The sequence below is a fragment of the Nicrophorus vespilloides genome, unplaced genomic scaffold (assembly GCF_001412225.1).
Source record: "Nicrophorus vespilloides isolate i.1.1-1 unplaced genomic scaffold, Nicve_v1.0, whole genome shotgun sequence".
Taxonomy (NCBI): Eukaryota; Metazoa; Arthropoda; class Insecta; order Coleoptera; family Silphidae; genus Nicrophorus; species Nicrophorus vespilloides.
This window is the reverse complement of record NW_017097721.1, coordinates 44,974-64,478: the sequence shown is the minus strand read 5'-3', so window position 1 is coordinate 64,478 and position 19,505 is coordinate 44,974. Positions and strand designations below refer to the sequence as shown.

Below are 19,505 nucleotides of genomic sequence, written 5' to 3'. Positions count from 1 at the left end.
TGACTACTTTTCAGATCTTGATGTACAAACTGTGAGAACCGCTCTCTGAGTTTGGTAAGATGAAATTAGAAAAATTTAATTTTTACCCCATTTTGGATAATTTACCCCGGTTCCCCGACCGCTGCTTTAGAGCATTAAATTGTAGGGTCTTCTGTTTGTACCCTTTAATATTAATAACTTTTTGACGAATTCAGGTTCTTGAAGATATGTTATAAATTGATTTTTCTATTATCACCTCTATTCCATCTCGTTTGGGAACTAAGAATAAGACTTAATTTCTTCCCAATTTTGTTTATTAAACTAAGTATTCAACAATATTCCCGTTTTATGACACAAACCATTTCGTGTTAAAATGTTTATGTTTTATTAATCAAATACCGGTTTTTTTTAGTTGAACAAAACCTACTAAATTTCTTCAAGAAACCGGTTTATAATAACCAACAAATCCTAGTATTCTTAATCCGAACATTGGTATCGAAAGATGATTTGTATTCCTATGAGTTTTATTTGTATCTGTTCCTTTAATTACTCGTTTTAATGTAAGATATAACAGTTTATGAAAATGTTGAGGAATTTCTTATAAAGTTGTAGTTGGATTGTGTGAAAGAAGCTGGTTGGGAATAGTGGATGTTCAGATTGGTTAGAAATGCTGACACGGTTCGCGCGAACGCGTCGTTTTCAAATTTAGATCCGAAGACCCAATTTTCCGATTTCGATCAAATCTCAGCTCGGCCAGAAAACCTCTCACTCTCTCACTCTTTCTCCTTCTTCACATCCATACATCGTCTTTCTCTCTCTCTGCTTTATTTCTCGGTGCGAACAAATATACAAGACACCGGAGTTTATAATAAAATCGCTTAAGCAGTCATACACTTAGGCTAAATCTATTTATATAAAGCGGAAAATATGTTTGGAATCTTGAAAAATGATTTCGATAATAGGGTCACTTATTGGTGATGAATGCGATGAAACTTCTAAAAACCTTCTAGTGTATGATGTTGTGCGTGTGTGTGTGTGTGCCATTCGAAATGGCCAAGTTATAAATAGTAGAGTAATTGAGCCGAAAGAGGAGAGAGCGTGGAAAAAGCACGGACGAAATATGCCTTGGAGCAGCAGCAGCAGCAGAAGAGGATGGAAAAAGGCTGATGTGCAGCTCGTCGAGTTACGAGCTGTTGACGATGGCACTCTGCTTACCACGCTGACAGGCTATGCGGATCGAGCGAACGAAAAATGGAAAACTGAAAGAGGCAAAAGCACACAGACAAAATAAAAAGAATGAACGACGTCTCCTACGATGATATGCCTACGTTCGAATCATCGCGTCAACCACTTTGATGATAATTTGTTATTGATATCAATTCGATCGCGACACGACCGCTCATTTTTCACTCAACTCAAACTTCTCTATTCTCGAATGATTCTATTGCCCCGATCCTGTCTGTACCCGCTGATTTCAGACTCCAATGGAATCACTTATCACGACTACAAATAACGAAAGGACAATTTTCTTAAAAATAACTTTTCTAAAATTAATCATTAGACCACAATCGAAGAAAACGCTTTCTTATTAAATAATTAATTGATTTACAATAATGAAAATTACAAATTTGACATGTTCATCAGAAAATAAAATAATTTCTCTAATTGTCTATTTGCTTCAATCAAATACATTTATTTATTATGTTGCAATTTCTTATAATAGAATATTCTATATTTTATAGAAGATTATATGAAAATGTTAACTTTTGTATTGTTGTTTTTCGATTAATTTTCTCATTTTTCCACTTATATTGTATCGTATAACTCGAGAAATACGCATTCTAATTAAAACTATGTTTACTCTAATTAAAGCTAAAAGTACAGGGTATAAGATGTAACTATTGCCGTTTTTTTTTTCTATATCGAAGTGTGAAATTCGATAACTTTTCATATGTTCAGATAAAATGCAGTGTCTCTGCATTTAATTTAATTTCTCTAAGTAATTGGTTTTAAGATAAACATTTTCTTCTTTGTAATTTGCTTCTTCCCTTGTTTTAATCTAAATATACAAAATGTTATTGAAATTTTAGATGCAACTAATGCTATCCGACGTTCGAAATCCCGAGTATATCGAAATCCCGACATTCAAAATCTTGGCTGTATTAATATCCCGACGCTTGAAATCCCGACTATGTCAAAATCCCGACTACTATAAAAGTGTTATTGTAGAAATTTATAATAATAAAAGACACTGTCGGGATTTCAATATAGTCGGGATTTCGATATAGTCGGGATTTCGATAGACGGGATTTAGGTTGTCGGGCTTGCGATTGCCACCATTCATTTGTAGTTATTAGTGACATCTGGAGACAGACATTAAAGTTCATAGTTCAACTGCTTATGACGCTGTAAGAAATCTACATATTTCAATTATCAATATTTTTAACTAATAATATTTACTTATTATAAATTTATGTTCAATTTAATTATGGTGCTATAATTAAATTAGTTGTTTCTCAATTTGTTTATCCATTTATTTACATCTTAATATTTCTTGTAAGCGTCATCTAATGGAAGTTAGTAAAAGGTAACTTCAATTATTTTATATTTTTATATAACATTTAAATTTTAATACAAATATATTAATTAATTAGGATTAAATTTATCTAAAATTTTGTAACTAATGAAATATTCAAGTTTCTTTTTATGATGCTTAGGATTGCAATATTTTAGTTTTTCTTTGTTGGCAATTCTTATAAAAGTTGGTAACCTTGATGACCGTTGCAAAACAGCAGATTTTAAATCATCAAATGCATCAAATATTGGTGTGAATGTTTGGTGCAATGTTTACGAGTTTATTGTTCCTTCGAACTAATCACTAACACTTTTATACCGCGTATATTTAGTTTTAAGTAATACATAGATGATATTCCCCTTTCAGCCAGCATCGCCATGGAACAAGAGAAAACCGAAGATTTTGTGAACGTCGCAATCCGTGTTCGTCCAAATCCCAGATTTGAAGAGGAATGTTTGCAAATAATCCCTGGAGAATATCCGGTTAGTTCAACACTTGCATTTTATAGACTTTATATAAAGTAATTTCCTTTTGTAGGCACTGCACATACCGGATAGACAACAGACCTTTTCATTCGATAACATATTCTCCAAAAATATTAACCAATTTGAAATTTACAATGCTATGGTCAAGCCTTTGGTGCTACGACTTGTGGATGGATACAATTCCACTGTTTTTGCTTATGGCCAGACAGGTACTGGCAAGACATACACTATAGGAACTAACATAGAAGTAAGTTACATTTTATTTTTGAACGCACAATATTTATTTGTATCTTTTAGAATTACAACGAAACTGATGGTGGATTGATCATGAGAGCTTTAAATGATTTGATGGTGTGCACTTATGTCAAGAAAAAAGTTAATATTCAAATATCATTCTATGAGATTTATAATGAAAAGGTTTATGACTTGCTCACTAAGGTTCGTAGCAAAGTACCTCTTGCAGTTAAAGGTAATGTTAAAAGCTTAATGTTATTAATAAATTAGCGTATTAATTGATAATTTTAGGTTTCAATGTAGTGGGACTGAGCAAGAATAAAGTGGATACTTTGAACGATGCCTTAATACTGCTCTCACAGGGATGCAAGAACAGACACACCGGAGATACAAGACAGAATTCAAACAGCAGTAGATCTCATGCAATATTCTCAATATTTTGTCATGTCGTTAGTGGGTAATATTATTTTAAACATAGGTGTGTTGTTTGTAAACTAATTTAATTTATTTCAGTGAGAAAGAGACTGAAGCAAAACTGAATCTGGTAGATTTAGCTGGGTGTGAGAGCATTAAGAAAACTGGTAACTTTGGAGTACAGTTCCATGAAGGTATCAGTATAAATAAAGGTCTCTTGAATATTGGCCAAGTGATAAATGCTCTCTCCACCAATCAAGATCACATTCCATATAGACAATCCATAATAACAACAATATTAAAAGGTATTTACTTTCTGAGCCTCATTTAAGTAAGATATAACAATTGCGAACAGTTACATCATATCAATGCATTTCAGATTCTCTGAGCAAGAGCAATTACATTACGTTCATTGCGTGTGTGCGCGCGACATACGAGGATATGCACGAAACCATGCAGACTTTGGAATTCGCGCAGAGAGCTAAGAAAGTGAAGAATAGACCCGAATTAAATACCCAAATATTGGAACAAAATGTAAACTCAATTTGTTACTCGTCCATTCGTAAGTTTTACTTAATTATTTCATTATGCCTGTAGAAATTGATGAGTGCTGGACCAAGGGGAGGCAGAGTGATTGGTACACCGAAATCCTCGTTCAGGATGCAGTTTAAAACACCCAATTCGTATTCTGCTGCTGCGATCAACAGACCTTTGAGGCCGTTGGCGTCCAGCTCGATGCACGAGAACGTCTTGCCGCAATTCTGCACGCCGATGGGTGATCAGCATCCATTGCATCTGAGTCCCATCATTATGAGATGCATGGACCGTATGGAGGACAGGATTCTAGGAAAACTTGAAACCATTGTTACCAAATCGATTCAAGGTGGAAAAGCCGTTGGTCCACAATTCGAGAAGGAGAACTTGCAGATGGAGGTCTCCAAGATGGTGCGAAATGAATTGCAGGAATTGAAAAAATTGCCGTTTCGCGTCGGCGACGCAGCTGGAGCTAATATTGTCGCTGATTATTGTCAATCGAATGAGAAGTCGATTGAGAAAGAAGAAACGTACATGGTATACATTTGAATTTGTCGTATAAACCTTTTCTATAATAATATTGTTTGTGTTTTGTTTACAGGATTTCTATAATAATATCGCAGATGAAACCGTGAGCAGCACTTCGGCTATATTCAAAGTACCTCAGAGCACTGCGCTACCAAAGAAAAAGTTAAAAACCTCGTCGCCCATCTCGAAACCGACACGAAGATCAACGAGGCTAAGTATTCGTGGTGCTCCGGCGCCGCAGCCAAAGAAAACTGCAAGACGTAGGTATGATATTGTCATTTCCAAATCCAAAGTGTCGCTATCATTTAAATTAATATCACTTGATTTTTTTCTACAGCTTAAGACTGGAGAAAATAAATATATCTGTTGCTACCGGTAGCGACAAAGCTAATGTTAAAAATGTCATGCAAGTTTTGAACACTGGTTCACAAACGGATTTGCTCAAACTGCATACGATTGGTGTTAAATCTGCACAGAAACTAATACAATTCAGGTAATTATTATCAATTGAAACATAATTAGTGTGTAAATTAAACATAAAAAAAATACATTTTTATATTTGTAGGGAGATCAAAGGGAAATTTAAGAAACTTTCCGATCTGGAGGAGTTCCCTTGGAGGGGGACCGGTTACGAAAGGTTTTTGCAAGCAAACTTTTTAAATTGAAATGAATTCACTGCGTTTTATTCTTTTCTTGTACAGTTTTTAAATAAATTCTCGTTTTCCTATAGTTACTTATAAAGTATATATAGAACACATTAGTTCATTTTTTGTTTGCTGTTCCTTGTGAATAACAAATAAATTAAGTTTATACTTTTGGAATGTATTTAATAACTTTTGAACCTATTCAATCTTCTTCTTGTCATTGATGGTCGCGTCGTTGATCTCCTCAGTACCATCATCTTCTACTCTGTTTTTGTCGACTGGATACAGCCTGCAATTGAATATGTTGCTTGGTTATTTAATTGGTTTAGGTAAGGGTAATGATAATTACCATCTCTGGTATAGATAGACGAAGAATACGATGTCGTCGCTAAAGCACGCCAGTCTGTGCGAAGTTGGCATAGTGATAATGAAGGCGAAGATATCATCGATGAAGGTATTGAACGCCCTGTACATGAAAGCTCTCCAAGGCAGAGCAGCGACGGACTTCAATCGATAGTTTACGAAGAGTTGAGGCAAGAGGAATAGAAATCCAAATGCGTAGACACCGTTGGATAGACTGTGGATTGTCCAAGAATACCAGCTGTCGAATAAAAAACATTGCTACAGTTATACGTTCGAAATTGTAGAAGAGTTTTGCGCACCTTTTGTGCGGCCGGTAAACCAAAGAATAAACGGCTGCGCTCAGTAAAAGTGGGTACAAAATATAATTCAAGTATTTCATGGATTCCTTGTCGTATTTCTTGGTTTTTGCCTCAACATCTGTATCCTGTATATTTGTGTTAAACTTGATGCCGGACCAACCGATGGTGATCTTATAAATCTTCGTGATCTTCCAAAACTGAAGACCAAGGAAAAAAATTATATACATACACATACAATTCAGTCTATAGCAGTGGTCAGAAAACTAGCTCTATGGTATAAAATTAAAACAATCATTTTTTTTAAATTTAAAGGCGACATATAACAAAATATCTCTTAAGTGGGTTGGTTTTAAATTATTGCGAGGAGGGAGAGATTGGATTTTCCGCGGTAAAAGTTTGTTAAAAAAAAATATATTTCTGGCTCTCGAATAATTTTTCAATTGTTGTGACAGGTCTGGTAATTTCGTCTCAAAAGTTTGCAGACCCCTGGACTATACGTTAACAGTTTATTCAGATATTTCAATTACCTCGATCACTGTACCAATTGCGCTGGGAATGAGGACGAATAGGGATGTGCCCTCGTCGAGAAGATACAAGAAGATGACCGTCTGCGAGAATGTCCTCCAGAGGACGGTGCGCATGGAGAGGCCGGCCATCGTCTTGTGCGATTTCCAGAAAGTCACGTAATTTTTAAACGATAAAAAGTCTAACAACAGCTGAAAATAAGATTGAGAGTATCGCAAACATCCAATGGTAATGGGGCGGCGACGGCGCGCGCGCTACCACAGTATTCTAATTACATGAATTCCTCCGATAAACAAAGTCATGCACAAAAGATACAAATTGGTGTCCGCGAACACGCCCTTGACCTCGTCGACGTCCTTTGCGGTGAAGCCGAGGTTCATGAAATTCACGAACGTGCCCTCCATCTGCACCAGGAACTTGAACTTCCCTATCGAGGTTGGAGAGTACGCGAACGTAAAGTTCATGCGGTACGTGTCCGCCAACACCTCTTCCAAGTCCTTCATCCTGGTCTGCAGCAGATCCTGTATGAGGATCGGCATAAACTGCCTCTTGCTGTTAATCCTCATGTACCGTACGAGCTCGAAGGGAACGTTCAGATGCGGCACGTGCAACTCCTCGTTGCACATCACCATCACATACTTGGACTTCATATGGGTTACAGGCTTCACAGACTTCTTCTTCGCCTCCTCCTGAAGCAAATTGAACGCCGCCCCTCTAGGCACGATGTGCTTCGTTAACTTACTCTTCAAGTACACAGCGTCCGCCAAGTTCTTGGCGTCGCTCAGCGGTATAAACTCTGCATTTCCTCTCGCCGGAAACAGTACAGTATGGATCAACATGCTCCCATTGCTCCTTGCAGAATCACTTACATCAATTTCAATGACCCTTTAAAGGGAGAGAGAGAGAGAAAACAATATACATATTGCTCCATCATTTATACAATGCATACTCACTTTTCCATTGGTTCATTATAATTGAAGTTGTTCACATGCAGAATCGGAGTAGCATGGGACCTACCCATATCAGAAGTGTACACCAGCAGCTCCATGCGGGGCTTGTTGTTCAAATATGAGGTGTAACATACCTCATCACCAGTGCAGTATGGGGCACTGTATATTTGCACCAATGTGTAAATGGAATGCAAGATAAATGCTATAAACGCGCACGAAATGATGAAACCTACTGACGGCCGCATCTTAACTTATTACTAACTAGGCTTTTCTGTTTTGTCTCTCCACACTCATCCAGAGATACACATACATATGTGGCAGAAGCAGTTTGGCAGTTCGGATCAGATACATGACACTTTACCAAGTAAAACATATACTTATGCTATTTTACTTGCACACAAGTAATACTGGTGGAAGCACTAGATAGCGTCTGCGGTCTATACAAAATTCAAATAATATCAATAGTCTTTTGAATAAAATTGTGTAATACAATTATAGAGCGAATTAAATTCTAACATAAAAGACCATATACATTTCTAATATTTCTGATCAATTTTGTAAGTGTATGTTCTAAATTGTTATATCATAATAAAATTTTAACTAATCGAAGGTTTTATAATAAATTATATTGCGTTACAAGGAAATGTTACAGATAGTCGCCTGAAAGAAATAATAGAAAACTAACCAAATCCTCTACATCAGTGTTTCTCAAAATTTATGGAACTCCTTTTGCACTAAAAAAAAATTAAACAAAGAATAGGTATTACTTAATGAAACTCTGGATACATTTTTATACATTTTTCTATTGGTAATCGTTCATAAATTGATCTTTTATTGCTATGATCATCAAGAAATTCGTAATCTCGTGATACCGGTTGTATAGGAATTGCAGTTTCCAATTGAATAATAAAACTAGGATTGTAGTCAACTAAATTAGAGTTAATTTACAAAGTAATATGATTCAATTTGCGACAGTGGGCGATGAATGATTCAATTGCAAGAAATTCTCAAAAATTAATCTAAATTTTGCATTTGAATCAACACTCTGCGCATTTACTTTTATGATTCATTCTAAAAATATCATTGAATCAATATTCACCATGGTCAACGATGACTCATCATATTAATATATCAATGACAAAGTTACTGATGTTATAAACAAACGTTTCGTAATTGTAGACGTAAACAGATTGTTTTTATCTGATACAAAATACTTTTTTCCTACAATTAATATAGATATATTATATATTTTAAGATCAATAACTTCTCTAGCGTGACCTAGAAAGGTTTTGGGCTGAAACGAAAGCAGTATACTTTTCCTAGCCATACCTAACTGCAATTTGATTATAGTTAACTATGTATGCTTAATGCAAGCTTTCCTTTTTTTTTGGAAATGCCTGGAAAGTTTTTAAAAGTAATTTTTGTAAATTTTGATAATTAATTGTGCTTTTAATTAATTATGTTATTAATGGAACAAGAAAACAAGTATTAAAAACAGCTTATCGCAGTGCAAAATGAATTATTGCAGGATAAGAGATAACCCTGAGATCTAGGGGAAGATATCAAATAGTCACATGATCTGACGTGTAAGAATCACTGCAGAATAGAATAACATTCCAGACGTTTCCATCGAGGATTTGTTCTTCGTGCAAATAATCGAAAGCCAACCGATAGCGAAAAAAAAAGAGTGGAACCCAACCGTTAGAGCGCTGCGCGGGCATTTATATATTTTCGACCTCGACAGCAATTCCTGCAGTTCGAATCGCACCTCAGTCTGAGAAGCACAAATTCCATTCATTTACCACAAGGAATACTTTGGACCATCTTCCTCATAATGGCGTCACCAATTGGTAAGTTTTAAAGATTATTTAAATTTGAATAATCTGCTCGGCCATGATGACATCATTTAACTAACGTTCGTTAAAATCGATGCTTTGATTCCTGTTCTATTTCGACGCATTTTCTGGCCGTGGTAAACAAATCAATGGTTTTCCTCTACTATATTTAACATCTTATGTCAGAGGCGCCACCTTGAAGTTATCAACTCCCCGCAATAGCAATAGCTATAGCTATGTCGCGTTGGCACGAAACGTAACACTAAACCGGCAATTCAATTGTTTACAAACTTAAAACCTAACTCGCATTTGCATTATTATTTATTTAGAAAAGAAATACACGAGAATCGTTGTGTTTTTTTCCTTATCCACTCGATTATCTTTGCATTGAAATTTCACATAAATTCAAAAATGTGTGCATTTCTCCACTGTGCAATGTGATAATGTGATACTGATGCTAATTCAGATCAATTTTTTTATGTTTTTTTCTTTTTCTAGTAATTAGAAACTTTCTTCATTTGGGCGTTGGCCAGAGAATGCTGAGAAATTTCTAAAATATTTTGTATTTATAAATCTGAAGTGATTTAAATTTAGACTGACGAGACGCTGAATTCCGAAAACTTATCATGCGATTTTGTATGTTTTTATTGTGCGTTCGCGTAATTAAACTTTGCACTTGCGTCCACAAACCGTTTATTGGTAATTCAAATTAACTTCGCTGCGCTAATGCGACGCGATGATGTATTCTCATTGGTTCGACCTTGTTCCCAAACGAGTACAATGTTTTGTTGTGTGCGAAGGAGGCAGATAATTATTCATGTTTATTCCATTTTTACCAAATTGAGGTTTTCGTAATTTATCTTTACGTTTGAATTGCAAAATAACTGATAGGATGGTCTACAATAATATTGCTTTTGAGTTATCCAAATAGCTTTTAATTGAAAAAGTGGAAGTGTATTTATTTATTGTTTGTGTTTAATTATGCAGAATTGTCGACCGAAGATAAATTGGAATACAACTTCCTGCCCAACAGCAGCGGGGTTGTACAGTTCCGCGTGAGGGCTGCCAACGATGCGCATGTGGCGTTGACCACCGGCGCCGCCGAGTCTGATCCCATGTATGAGGTCTTCATCGGCGGATGGAATAACCAGAAATCTGTTATCCGCAAGAACCGCAGCAAACCGGACGTCGTCGAAGTTGAGACCCCGAACATTCTGAGCGGAGGTGAGTTCAGAGGATTCTGGGTGCGTTGGAACAATGGCACCATCTCCGTCGGAAAGGAGGGCGAAAGCGCACAGTTCATGAGCTGGACCGACAGCGAGCATGTGCCCATCGCCTACGTCGGCGTCTGCACCGGTTGGGGTGCCAATGGTTCATGGATCATTGAGCAACCACAGGAGACGGCAGCTTGCGGCACCATGTGCTGGGTGGCAGCAAGCGACGGCTCCGTCCCACCGAGCGCCTTCCCCGCCGGCGAAGACAACGGAGAGACCATGTACATTTCTAGGGGTCAGTTCCAGGGCGGACTCATTCCCGGCAAGCTGATCTCCTCCCATGGCGCCGCTTACATCGCCTGGGGCGGTGAGGAGCACGCCATCAAGGACTACGAGGTCCTGTGCGACTTCAACGGCACCTGGTGCGCAACTACTGCAAACGACATCCCGTCCAACGCTGTCGCCGCAGGACAGAGCGAAGAAGGCGAGACCCTCTACGTCGGTCGCGTCAACCATGAAGGTTGTTTGACCATTGGCAAGGTCCAACCATCCCACTCCACCTGCTACATCCCATATGGAGGACAGGAACTTTCCTTCGGCGATTACGAAATCCTCGTCAACTAGACGAAACAATCGCACGAAGACGATGCAGCAAGATATTGAACACGTAAAACGCATTGGCATGCTTTCGTTCTAAGCTCTTAGCAAACCAGTCGGAACACGCAAAGCTTACCAAAAAGAACAACAACAAAATAGAAACAAGCTTTTATGAAAATCGGAAGTATGTTAATGTTATTTCATTTTTTATATATCTTACGTACAAGACATGTTAATAACTGTAAAAATAATTTATTTATTTACACACTTAATTTAGTTTTGTTTTTTTATTCACATTATACAAAATTGTAATTTACTTTTCCTTGTGTCGGGTGGACTGGTGTCCGATGATTGTTATACTCTTGTTTTCTTTTTCATATATAATTATTATAATAACGAGTTAGTATCATCCATTAATACCTTTCCAACACAACAAACTTATTATTGTTATTGCCTTGATCGATTCGCACTAAGAGGAATCACTGAATGAAATTATAATAAACTAAAACAGAAACAATACATTTGTTGAACCACACGATTATCATTTCTATGGTCATTCTAAATTGATTCTTGAAAACCATCAATAAATTTGTATTTCTATTTGTCATTGAATCAGGGCCATACAGAACATATTTTACGTTGACCGATAAACCGCCATCAAACGCATTTCTACCCTGAGTTGGCATAAACAACAGAATGAATTCTTTCTAGACTAGAGGGAAGAAGCAGAAGGAAAAAAGAACAGAATGGATAAACCAGGATAAGCAACTAATACATTATACTATTAAATAATTCACTTTTTTTTTTCTTTCGGCCCTATTTCTACCCCTTTCGGGTTTAAAAGCCTCCACAAATTTTTGTTGGTTTTTGGGAATTGAACCAACGACCTTTCGTATCAGATTTTCGTGATACAGGCGACCATAATTCGCACTTGATTTATTTGACTTTCTATCTATATGTAGTGCGTTATTGATAGATATATTTCTTGCTTCCATCCGTGAGAGTGAAAAAGAATACAGTATAATAATATTACAAAGTTTATTTCAAATTTACGTTATATTTTCTCCGTCTACCGATTTTACACATGCCTACTTGAACACTTTAAATACATCTTCATAGATGGCTCTGTACACTGATTTAGCGTTACGTATGTGCTTCATATACAGTGGAACCTCGCTTAACGAACAAAATGAATTGTAAGAAAAATGACTCGCGACGTTTCACATAACGAGTGACGATGAGAAGAGAAGTCCCGGATTGCGCGCCTTCTACATCATTTTTAAAACTTGTGTACACATATTATGCGAATACGTTCCACTGTATTTTTATGAAGATATAAACATAAATCGTAAATCGTAAATAGTTTATGTGGTTTTCTACTAGAATGTTAAAAATATATCTCCCATTATAGAAACAATAAAGATGTTGTTTGCTAGGAATAGAATCATTATAACAAATCGCTTATGAAAAATATATGTTTTAAGTACGTGATATAAAGTTCCTATCAATGTTTTATTTATATAAATTAGGATCAATGTTAGTAATGTTTATAACAACCAGATTTAATATAGGTCAAAAACTCTATTTAACCATTTAAAGAACATCAAAAAATGAAAAAATAAATTATATTTTCTTCAACGACCTTCGCGTATTACATGCGTTTATGTTATTTCCTTTTTTTCTAATATATAAAGTATTCCAATCAATTCACTTTGCCGAAAGAATCTTCAGCATGACAAAAAATTCCCATGAAACAATGTATTCAACATTCTTTCTATGAAATAGCAAATTATATACTTTTCCGCTGACACAAGTAAGTTAAGAATGAAATTTCGTATCAGAAGAATAATTACAAAAATAAAGAAAACGAAAAATAACATATGCATTCAGAAGTTTTCATATGCAAGACTAAATCCAATATATTGATGGTTTGTAAGTTACAAATTTAAACTGTTGTGCATAATTTTTTTTAGAAATAACAGTGATTTATTAATTGTATTGTTTGCGTGTTTTGCGGACAAGCCGTGTTGTTTCTTAAAAAAAAAAACGAGCAACCACAACAACAACTTGCATGTAATTTAACAATTAAATATGTTGCATTATTGTATTTGTTGCTATTGACTAGATTGGCCAATTTTCGACTGTTATTACTAAATTGCGCGTAGATGGGATGCGTGAGCGGACGTAGTCCACGCCATTTACTATGATTGTTTCGAATTGACCAAAATGGAGTCACGCAACGACCAATTGGAGGACTCGTTTCATTTTAAATAAACTAAAATTCCAAATTAGATAAATCAATAAATCAAACGTATAATCTTTAGGATTCGTTGTAGGAAATCCATAGAGATTACCTTGAGCACGAAATGAAATATGAGGTGCATTGATTTCCGTTCCGAATCGTTTTCCACTGAAAAACAAAACCGAAGGAGAGAAAAAAACATGTTATTAAAAATGGGAATGCGGTCTATTGGTAAAAAAAAGACTATCTTTATGTCCTGTTGTTATTTGCATTGCGATGGATTTTTTTTTTTATTTTCAAGTGGAATTATTTTCGCGTGGAATAATTTTCGAAATGTAGAGTGCGTGTGTTTCAGTGACAATAATCACGCACATCCTCATTATTTCTGCTGCTCTCATGTGAAGCAAACAGGGGGATTTGCCAGTTACGTAACAGCGGTCCAAGAAATTTTTCCACGCGGTCCACACACGTAAACGGTCCATCATTATCATTTCATCCTCATCCTCAATAGAAATTGCGGCGATCGTGAATAATCAGACCTCATCATTCCATTTATCTCTCTCCCCATGGTCGACGACGAGTCGTTTAGCAAAGTCTATTTTAAAAAAAAATAAGAAATTAACTTGGATTCACGTTTATTATCGAATCAAAGCAATCGAAAACTTAGGAGACGCCACTCGAGATGGAATCTCTCCTACGACGATAATATACCCATCCAGATAAACATCTATGTAGGTTAATATTGATAATGATATTTTCATTTCTATTATTCTTTTCCGATCATCTACACCACACGTATATTTAGACAGACGGAAAGACAACAATGTTGTAACCACCCGATAAAGCCGAGTACGCCTCTGCTTTTCAACCGTACTAATAATAATAATAATTATTATTATTGCATTCACGTTCTGCAGGAATGAACAGTATCGGTGTCGCTTGTTTACTCCTTCCTACATAGGAAAGAAAAACTTCCACTGTTTTGATGATTTCAGGTGTGGTTTCCAGTAACGCGAAGATGATCATGTTTTTTTTTCTCTTCTCGCTGGTAGCGAAATGCAGATTGCTCCCATTCATTAAACTTAATTGTATAAATAGAGATGTTTCGAAAACATGGCAATAGGAAGCGACGAATTAAATTCGTTAGCGACATGCAACTGTGTGTGTGTGTTTATGTATGTATACGAAAACAAGTCGTTCTGCGTGTAATCGTTCTCCTCTTGTCGGATCCTCGTAATTGTCGTCCTCTATTGCGATAAGCCGCTGCTCCACTATATTCAACTTTATATTGTTATTCGATGCTCCAGTTCATTTTATTTTTGATCTCCTAATCTCTCTGACTTTCGTTTGACTCCGCTGACCACAGGAAATGCCACGGTTCACACATAAAAATCGAATTATTACTATTGAAAGTTCAAACCGGATTTTGCATCTGCTCCGCATCTTGTTGTAACTTTATACTCCATTCATTCATAATACATGCAATAATCTTTACCCCTATCAATGAACACCTTCTTATTATCCATATCAATCTATGTTATTAAGCTTTCAACTAAGTAGAAACAATACTACTATAAAACATTTCTAAAAATTGCTGTTAACGTAATTAGATTTGTAATCAGTTTCGTAGTAATGAAATCCATCAATCCAATAAGTGGTTTCGATTGATTGTTTTTTTTTTTTTAATTATTATTTATTTCACTATTTTTTTCGTTGTCCCGTTTAGTTTTTCAGGAGTTTTTTTTTTGTTTTTCATAAGTGATGCTTCAAATCAAAGGAATCAGATATGGGACATCATCATTCATCATGTACCTCTTGGAGCGCATGTGCTCTGTGTGGGTGGGGAGCAGAAGATGAATAAAATCGAGTGGTTGCGAGTGTCAGAGCCAGTGGATTTTTTACCACTTCAGGAAGTGAACAGACGACGACGAGGACGACGTCCAAACAGCGCGACGCGTTTCACAACCAAATTTTCAAATCGTGCATCCAAAATATATTTCAAAAAAACAATACTGTAGATTATCGACGACCACTACGACGACGACGCCGACGCCTGAACGTATTAATAAACAAACATCCGTAGTCCGTCAGCTGATTGACACGAAAGGTGAGTGCAAATTTTGAATTTCTCCTTCGGAACGCGCGTCGTTCTCTTCCGTAACATCGGGGCTTGTTGTGATCGATCGATGAATACAACCACCAGATGCACTTTATTCAATTTCGTCCTCACCCTTTGACGTACTGTGTCTTCGATTCGCACGGAGAGGAAGAAAGGTGTGTGCCGTTGCTGTTGTTGTTGTTATTGTAGTTGAAGGTTTAGAGAGAGAGATTGATTCAGGTCGCCGCTGCTGCTGCCTGCCGCGGGAAATTTATCGATTCTCTCCTGTGGAAAATGCGCGAACCGTCGTGCCATTCGCATCAACAACAGAAGCGCGTTTCCTATCGAATCGAAAGTTTTTCCTCGTCGTTGTTCTCTCCGCTCGCCTCACATCAACACTTTTATAAATAAACGTGCCTGTGCATCCGATCTAATTCGAATATGTGTCCGTCTATAACTATATATTAATGATAAACGCAACGTATCTTCTTCGGTTTATCAATGGCGAAGAGTTCAACATTTCATCGATAACCGTCGTCGTCTAATGGAAACAATAGCCGTCGATTGTTGCAGTCAGCCGAAGAAGGCAAGCTTTGATCACCAATTTTCAACTCACGATCTAATAATACTCATACCAATATTTAAATTCAATGCCACGCCACTAAACAAACCAAAATATATCTGTAAGGTCAAAGTTAATAGTTTCAAGTTAATTCTCTATTGAAATTTTAATTAACATTTAAATTCAAATTATTTCCAACGCTGAAACATTGAATAAAAATGAACATTTTCCACTGATTCTGTAGCAATTATTGTTTCGGTGCGGTGTTTAAATGTGTATTGTAAATTATAATTGTAGGAAAAATAACAATTCGGAGACTTTTTGAATGAATGAAAGTAAAATGTGATTCACGTTTGCTCTCCCACCGCTCGCGAATTTACGACTGCTTTTCATATGCGCTTCCACCAAGTTCAAGTTCAAGTGATCCGCCTCGATGCGCTTTTCTCTATTATCTCCGATAATATGTGGTGTGCATCAATATGCGTGCGATCAATAACTCAATTAAATCTGCCGAATTCCATATGCAGCAATCAATATCGAACAAAAATAAAACATGACCATTGATAGCATTGTACATTTTTTGATCCTTGAATAATAACAGGAATGATCCGAGTGTGCGTGGCATTCAGTTAAATGAATTCAAAAAATTATCACGTATCAACAGTCGAAAAGTGTTAATAACTTTGGAATAAACTTTACGAGGAACAATAACACTTTTATTTATTCCAATTCTCGACGTTTTCATTGTTTATATTTGGAAAATACGATGAATGTTTACGTTTCGTTCATCTGTGTTTCTCGAAATCCAAAGGTCGCGGTTTGGTAAGGTTCGTTAATCCTTTCAATACGAGAGGAAACTCCGATTCCGAGAAGACGTTGATAATTGTCCTTTGTTCGCTCTTTTTATTTTTTATTTTACTCACAAAAGGATACTACACTCTTCTGGTGCAGTGTTTTTGTTGATTGTTGTTGTTTGTTGTTGCTCGTCAAGGTCGTTGGCATTGCGTTCTGATTTATTATATCTGCGTTCGGCTCTTGCATTACACATACGCGCGTGCGAATGTTTTCCACTTTGCAGACCGCAGATGGAAATAAATGTTTAAGTGAAATAGAGAGAGAGATAACAAGAAAGGACCACGAACGTATGTTTAAAGTCCACCTCCAATAATAGTCGTTGCCACATATCCTCGTTTCTTTATTTTCAGAAACCCATATGAAAATAAATGCAATAAACAGAATATCTGCTTTTGGAATCCTCAATTATACTCGTTTTGTAGGTCGTTCCAACGAAACCTGATGTAGTCGAAACCCGTTCGGATCGTTAGTTTTGATGAAATGCCCCAAGTAATTACCTGAAATTCCTTACGCGTTTTCTAATCGTTCGACGACAACGAGACGACAATCTCACTGTCTGTTGATTTTACAAAGAAACGAAGGAAAAAAAATTAAACGACAACGAAATCGGAAGTAAACGTGTACGTTTACTGGAAAATTATGGTAAATAGGGTCAACCGTTGCCCTGAATACGAGTTTCGTATTGATCGCATATTTCTAATTCAACATATTACATTTTTGCTTGCATTTACAAATCGTTTATACTTTATATCGTTTTCAAATACAATTTATGCCAGCTTCGACTTTCACTTTGAAACGAATATAGATTCCATCCGAGGGGGCGGCAGCATCCGTCGATTACGGCATGTTGATAAAAAAAAGCGGTTTGCTCGACTAGTCAGGTCCTGGCCACAGGCAGGTACATGTATCTTCAGAGCTTTCTCCTCAAGGTCTCTACCACAATTTGGTGATCAGGATCAGGGAATGAATATCCAAAACGAGAATGTTAAAAGGTTTACAATTAACCATCGAAATCTTCTCAATAAAATTGTATCGCGATGATGATTATTATTGGAGCTGGTGCATTATATAAATCTGTCGGGTCTATTGGAAAGTTCCACGGTGGAAAACGGAGCCAAAGAGAAAAGGAAGCCGGGGAATTACGCAATGCACGCATCGCAGTCACTTTCATCATCGTGATTATCATGCGTTTGCGTTGTGATTGGAACCAGTTTTAGAAACTACGATATTATCAATTTGATTGAAAATATAGATGAAGAAGAAAAAGAAAATATTATTGATCCGGTTTCGCGAAAAGTCCAATTTCGATTCGACCATTGGAGAATATTCAAAGGTCACATTTTGTGTACGGAAGATAATGATTAAAATAGGTCAAGAAATGGTATCGTTTTTTTTTTCTCTCCTATTTCTTTGTCTGCGTTGACCGTATTTCAAAACGCGTACGTTCTATATATTTGCTGTACAGCAAGTGGTTGCTTTTTTTTGTTCGTTCATTCCTGATGTCTGAAAGGAAGAGGAGAGGACGTGGCAAGACCACGCTTTGACCTCGTGTGACCCGCACGTGGCCAACTCCTCTCTCAAGTATCAAACATAATTAAATGTATATACAGACACGTAATGCAAGTGTGAAACAATCATTTTGCACTTTGCCAAAATACAATTTAACAAAATCGAAAAGAAGCGATTACACTAGGCACGTGCTCTAGTTAATGCTCGGAACACGGGATTCCGCAAACGTTACGCTCATTTTTAATAGCTTCGCATTCTTGAATTCGAATTGCACTTGTCCAAGAAAAAAAAACTATTTTCTAACGATTCTCATGCTTTCATCCAAATCTTCAACTTTATTGTTTTGCCCGCACAGAGATAAAACGACTTCAGTTTCGTTGGTCTCGTTTCGTTGGAGAATCAATCAATTTGCAATCAGCGGAAAGCCGTATCTAAACTAATTGAAATTGAATGCATTATAGATTTGCGTAACGCGCGCAGAAATGAAAACATTAATTCATTTTTTTCTTTCTTTTAATTTATTTAAAACAGCTTAAATCTTAACCGGAAGATATAATAACATACGAGTTTTTTTTTTAATATATAGACGTCTTCTAATCACATTCAGTATATAAATAGAATAACATTTGGATATACAACACGTGACCTTTGAATCTCTAATATATTTTTTTGTTAACTGAATATTTGAAGAAATTCAATAAAAAATAATAATGAAAAAGAAATCACCTACGATGATATCGTTCGCGCGCACTACATCAAAATCGTCTTTATCGTTGGACGAATCGATATGCTGCCTTGCAATTTGATAACAGCGATAACCCGCGAACGGGGGTTCAATCTGAGTCTTAAAAATCGGCTTCTGCTCTCTCCTCTTTTGCCCTTTTGCGCTGGTGAAAGAGGCGCTAATCTCGGAACTAATTAGACCAAGAAACAGTGGATCATAGCGGATAATATCAATGAAGAGCCGTGACGCAAATCGGACTGGATTTGCTGACCTTTTCCACTAAATTGATAAGGAAGATAGAAACTATAGATTTCCTCGTAACTCGTTAATTTAATTACA

The 19,505-nt window shown here is 36.4% G+C and overlaps 4 protein-coding genes across 4 annotated transcripts in view; 3 read left to right on the top strand and 1 right to left on the bottom strand.

Moving 5' to 3' along the window:
* Positions 1–2,754: 2,754 nt before the first annotated feature.
* LOC108560808 (kinesin-like protein Klp61F) lies at positions 2,755–5,439 on the top strand. The gene is made up of 10 exons (XM_017918491.1): positions 2,755–3,036; positions 3,092–3,286; positions 3,337–3,508; positions 3,565–3,730; positions 3,787–3,992; positions 4,067–4,221; positions 4,285–4,758; positions 4,823–5,013; positions 5,087–5,242; positions 5,315–5,439. The coding sequence occupies exons 1-10, from the start codon at positions 2,932–2,934 to the stop codon at positions 5,412–5,414; spliced, it is 1,920 nt and encodes a 639-aa protein (XP_017773980.1). The 5' UTR covers positions 2,755–2,931; the 3' UTR covers positions 5,415–5,439.
* A 120-nt stretch (positions 5,440–5,559) lies between these two features.
* On the bottom strand, positions 5,560–7,913 carry LOC108560807 (cleft lip and palate transmembrane protein 1-like protein). The gene is made up of 6 exons (XM_017918490.1): positions 7,534–7,913; positions 6,856–7,465; positions 6,583–6,771; positions 6,056–6,252; positions 5,743–5,994; positions 5,560–5,682 (listed from the first exon to the last, which is right to left on the bottom strand). The coding sequence occupies exons 1-6, from the start codon at positions 7,773–7,775 to the stop codon at positions 5,592–5,594; spliced, it is 1,581 nt and encodes a 526-aa protein (XP_017773979.1). The 5' UTR covers positions 7,776–7,913; the 3' UTR covers positions 5,560–5,591.
* A 1,349-nt stretch (positions 7,914–9,262) lies between these two features.
* LOC108560817 (C3 and PZP-like alpha-2-macroglobulin domain-containing protein 8) lies at positions 9,263–11,448 on the top strand. The gene is made up of 2 exons (XM_017918512.1): positions 9,263–9,380; positions 10,353–11,448. The coding sequence occupies exons 1-2, from the start codon at positions 9,365–9,367 to the stop codon at positions 11,201–11,203; spliced, it is 867 nt and encodes a 288-aa protein (XP_017774001.1). The 5' UTR covers positions 9,263–9,364; the 3' UTR covers positions 11,204–11,448.
* A 3,843-nt stretch (positions 11,449–15,291) lies between these two features.
* The window catches only part of LOC108560816 (glutamine synthetase 2 cytoplasmic), a 7,127-nt gene continuing 2,913 nt past the window's right edge, over positions 15,292–19,505 (top strand). Inside the window, exon 1 of the mRNA XM_017918511.1 lies at positions 15,292–15,525. The gene's annotated coding sequence lies outside the window, so the exon portion shown is untranslated. The remainder of the gene's footprint in view (positions 15,526–19,505) is intronic.